Source organism: Limulus polyphemus, unplaced genomic scaffold, assembly GCF_000517525.1.
Source record: "Limulus polyphemus unplaced genomic scaffold, Limulus_polyphemus-2.1.2 Scaffold1228, whole genome shotgun sequence".
In the NCBI taxonomy this organism is placed as follows: Eukaryota; Metazoa; Arthropoda; class Merostomata; order Xiphosura; family Limulidae; genus Limulus; species Limulus polyphemus.
Genome location: NW_013666838.1, coordinates 142,779 through 145,766, shown reverse-complemented (window position 1 = coordinate 145,766; position 2,988 = coordinate 142,779). Strand labels below are relative to the sequence as shown.

The following is a 2,988-nucleotide window of genomic DNA, read 5'->3' as shown; positions in this document are numbered from 1 at the left end:
TATCTTGTTTGCATTGTATTTGAAGGATTGATATTAGCCATCCCTACACTTACTTACATTTTGGAAATTAAGTAAAAATTTTTTTTTATATATATTCATGCATGTTTTAAAATATGTGATTAATCCCACTGATCAAAAGTTGAATGTATATAATTGTCTGTATTTAGAGACATGCTTATTTAAAAGAATCTGTTAACACATATGTACAAATAGTCTTGAATTTGTCCAATTTTTTTTATTCTAATATTATAAATAAGTAGTTTTGATGAAGTATGATGTACTAAGCATGGATTTGGAAAGTTGCACATGTTTATTGAAAAAAAGTAAGCAAAGCAAGCTATTTGCCAATCATCTCGGACTGTGTGTTCTGGTATAGGATTAGCAATAACCTTTATAATTACATAGATTTGAAAATATTAAATAAAATTAGTAAATACACAATTTTTAATAATTATTTCTGATGTTTCAAAACTAACTTCAGAAACATGATCAAATCTAATTCCAACTGCTGTTTTAGTTTACGAAAAATTTGTTATGTACTTACAGCATAAAAGTGTAACTCAATTCATTTTGCACACATTTATTTATTACAAGAAAAGTTTCATTACGATTACTATAAAAACCTACCATCTGAGTTTGTCATTTGCTCCCGCAGAAAATGTGGAACTTTTTAGAACCTCTCCCATTTCTTCTCTACAAAAACTAAAGTTATTTATTGTCCACATGTATGAAAATTTGATCACTTTCACCTGAAAAAAACAACAAACAAAACCACAAGTTTTACAAATATCTTTTCTGAATCATTATTTAAATCTATTTAACACAGGATCTTTCCCTCAACCAGGAGTGCCTCAGTGGTAGGAATCAGACTTAAAATGTCTGATTTTGGTGAAACTTATAAAGAATGTAGCATATGATGATTGCAATTTACAGTTTCCGAAATTGACTAAGTTATGACTGGCCACATGATCTGAAGAAACTTCATAGGTAATGAAGGTATTTCTTGTTGTATAACCGACCAAAATACATTACAGTCATATGGTTTCGACATCTGGATACAACAGATTCTGGACTTTGCTGCGGTTTATGCAGCATCTCCAAAAAAACAATTACCAGAATTTCTTATTCCTTGGTCTGCCACTGAAAAACACTACTTTGTCTCTGGTTGAGGAGAGATGATGTGTTGTAAAGAAGAAAAGGAAATTACTTTGTTTTACAATATTGACTTTAGTATAAAACTTTGTTCCTCAACTCTTTCCAAAGAAGTTTTTAGGAGTTAATAAAACTATAACTATATAATAATACAGAAATACCTGCAACAACTAACAAGCTCATCTACATTATAATATATCAGATACGACACAAGTCATGGTTAGAACTCAGGAACCCAATGTTATACGAAGCTGAGTACATTATATTAAAACAATTTTGGAGTCCCATCACGTTATTACGGATTCATGTCGCCATGTTTGGTCATGTTCTATCTGATGGTCACAGATCTTGAGAAACCTGCTAGGATCTATGACTCGGGGATGTTTCATAAATCCGTCTCAACAATCCCTCCTTGGGAGGAATTATAAGTAGCATGGTGAGCAACCTCAATAGATATATCCCCAATGGCCTTCAAATTCAGGAGGAGTTCACTGTGTTTTGATGTAGATGATTCCACCAAGATGTCCCTAGAATGTAGCTTCTTCACCGACTTTGGAGAGCCAGCAAGCCCCTTTAATCCCATCCGAATAAAAATGGGAGACATTTGCCTTAAAGGTTTGTCCGATAAAGAATGCATGATGAAAAAGTGAGGTACAGGTGCAAAATGCTGTTCAAAGTTCTCCAAACGTGGTCACTTTCCTATCAATGTGCTCTTTTTTTTTTGGTCACTGTGGACAAGATCCATACAAAAGAGAGAAACTTCAGTGCCCACTGACTCCACCCACCATAGAGTCCTGCAAGGGGATGCACTACAGTGCTAAAGTAGAACATTTTAGAGATGCCAGGGTTTTGTGGGCACCATAACCAAACACCAGTATCAGAAACAATGTCCACAACACCTGTGGTGGACGTCCAACACTGGTACTTGGTTGACCCTAACCCAACAGGGCCAGCCAATTGACTCTGGAGAAGCCACCAATCTACAGGAATTCAAGGCCAAGGTGGTATGTTAAAGTGTCAATGACATAAAGGACCATCAGTGATGCTCCTCAACCACTAGAATCCCTTCACAGGTAAACTGAAAATACAGAACCTTCCCTGGGAGGTTCCATCACCTAGTACAGGAAACCACCTTGAGGGGGTCAGTTGTTGTCTTGCTGGTAGTCCCGTAGAACATGAGTGTCCCAACAGTCATATAATTAACTGATTAAAAGTGGCCAGTTTTCTCTTTGTGACTACTCATAATTCAAACTTAGTCTCAACTGCTAACTTAACTTGTTTTATGTCTGTTCAAATAATGGTCAAATTGTGGATTTACATGCTTTATAAGTAAAATAATTAAGTTTGCTATTTCTTATCATAGCTAATTTAGTTAACTGTTATTTGATACAAGATAGCAAATATTTATTTGCTTTTTGAAAGTTTTATGCATTATAATTACTTTTATGACTCAGTGTGTGGATTTTGGCTTAACCTAATTCAGTATCATTAGGCCTACTAGTAATCTTTTGAAATGTTTTGAAGAGGGTACTGATATGTAGATAAAGGTAAGGATGCGAATTTGGTGTATGTGGATTCTCAGAAAGCATTTGACAAGGTGCCAGCTAAAAGGCTTGTAAAGATAATGTGGGGGATAAGTTGGTTCACTGGATTGAAAAGTGGTTAGATGGAAGAAAGCCGAGGGTTGTTGTAAACAAAGTTATAATTGGATTACTGTTACAAGTGGAGTACTTCAGGGTTCATTTATTTCATTCAGAGGTTTCAATATACAATTCCTTTATATTGTTGCGTCAGCGAGGTCACGTGACTAGTGTCACGCCACGTTTCTAGACTATC

At 35.1% G+C, this 2,988-nt stretch overlaps 1 protein-coding gene across 2 annotated transcripts in view; it reads right to left on the bottom strand.

The window, feature by feature from the left end:
• LOC106462699 (protein roadkill-like) overlaps positions 1–2,988 on the bottom strand; it is a 69,640-nt gene that overhangs the window by 12,925 nt on the left and 53,727 nt on the right. For both annotated transcript variants that reach the window (XM_022390020.1, XM_013922644.2), the window contains one exon: positions 628–749. In XM_022390020.1, coding sequence (XP_022245728.1) covers positions 628–725 — 98 coding nt within the window. In that variant the 5' untranslated portion in view covers positions 726–749. The remainder of the gene's footprint in view (positions 1–627; positions 750–2,988) is intronic.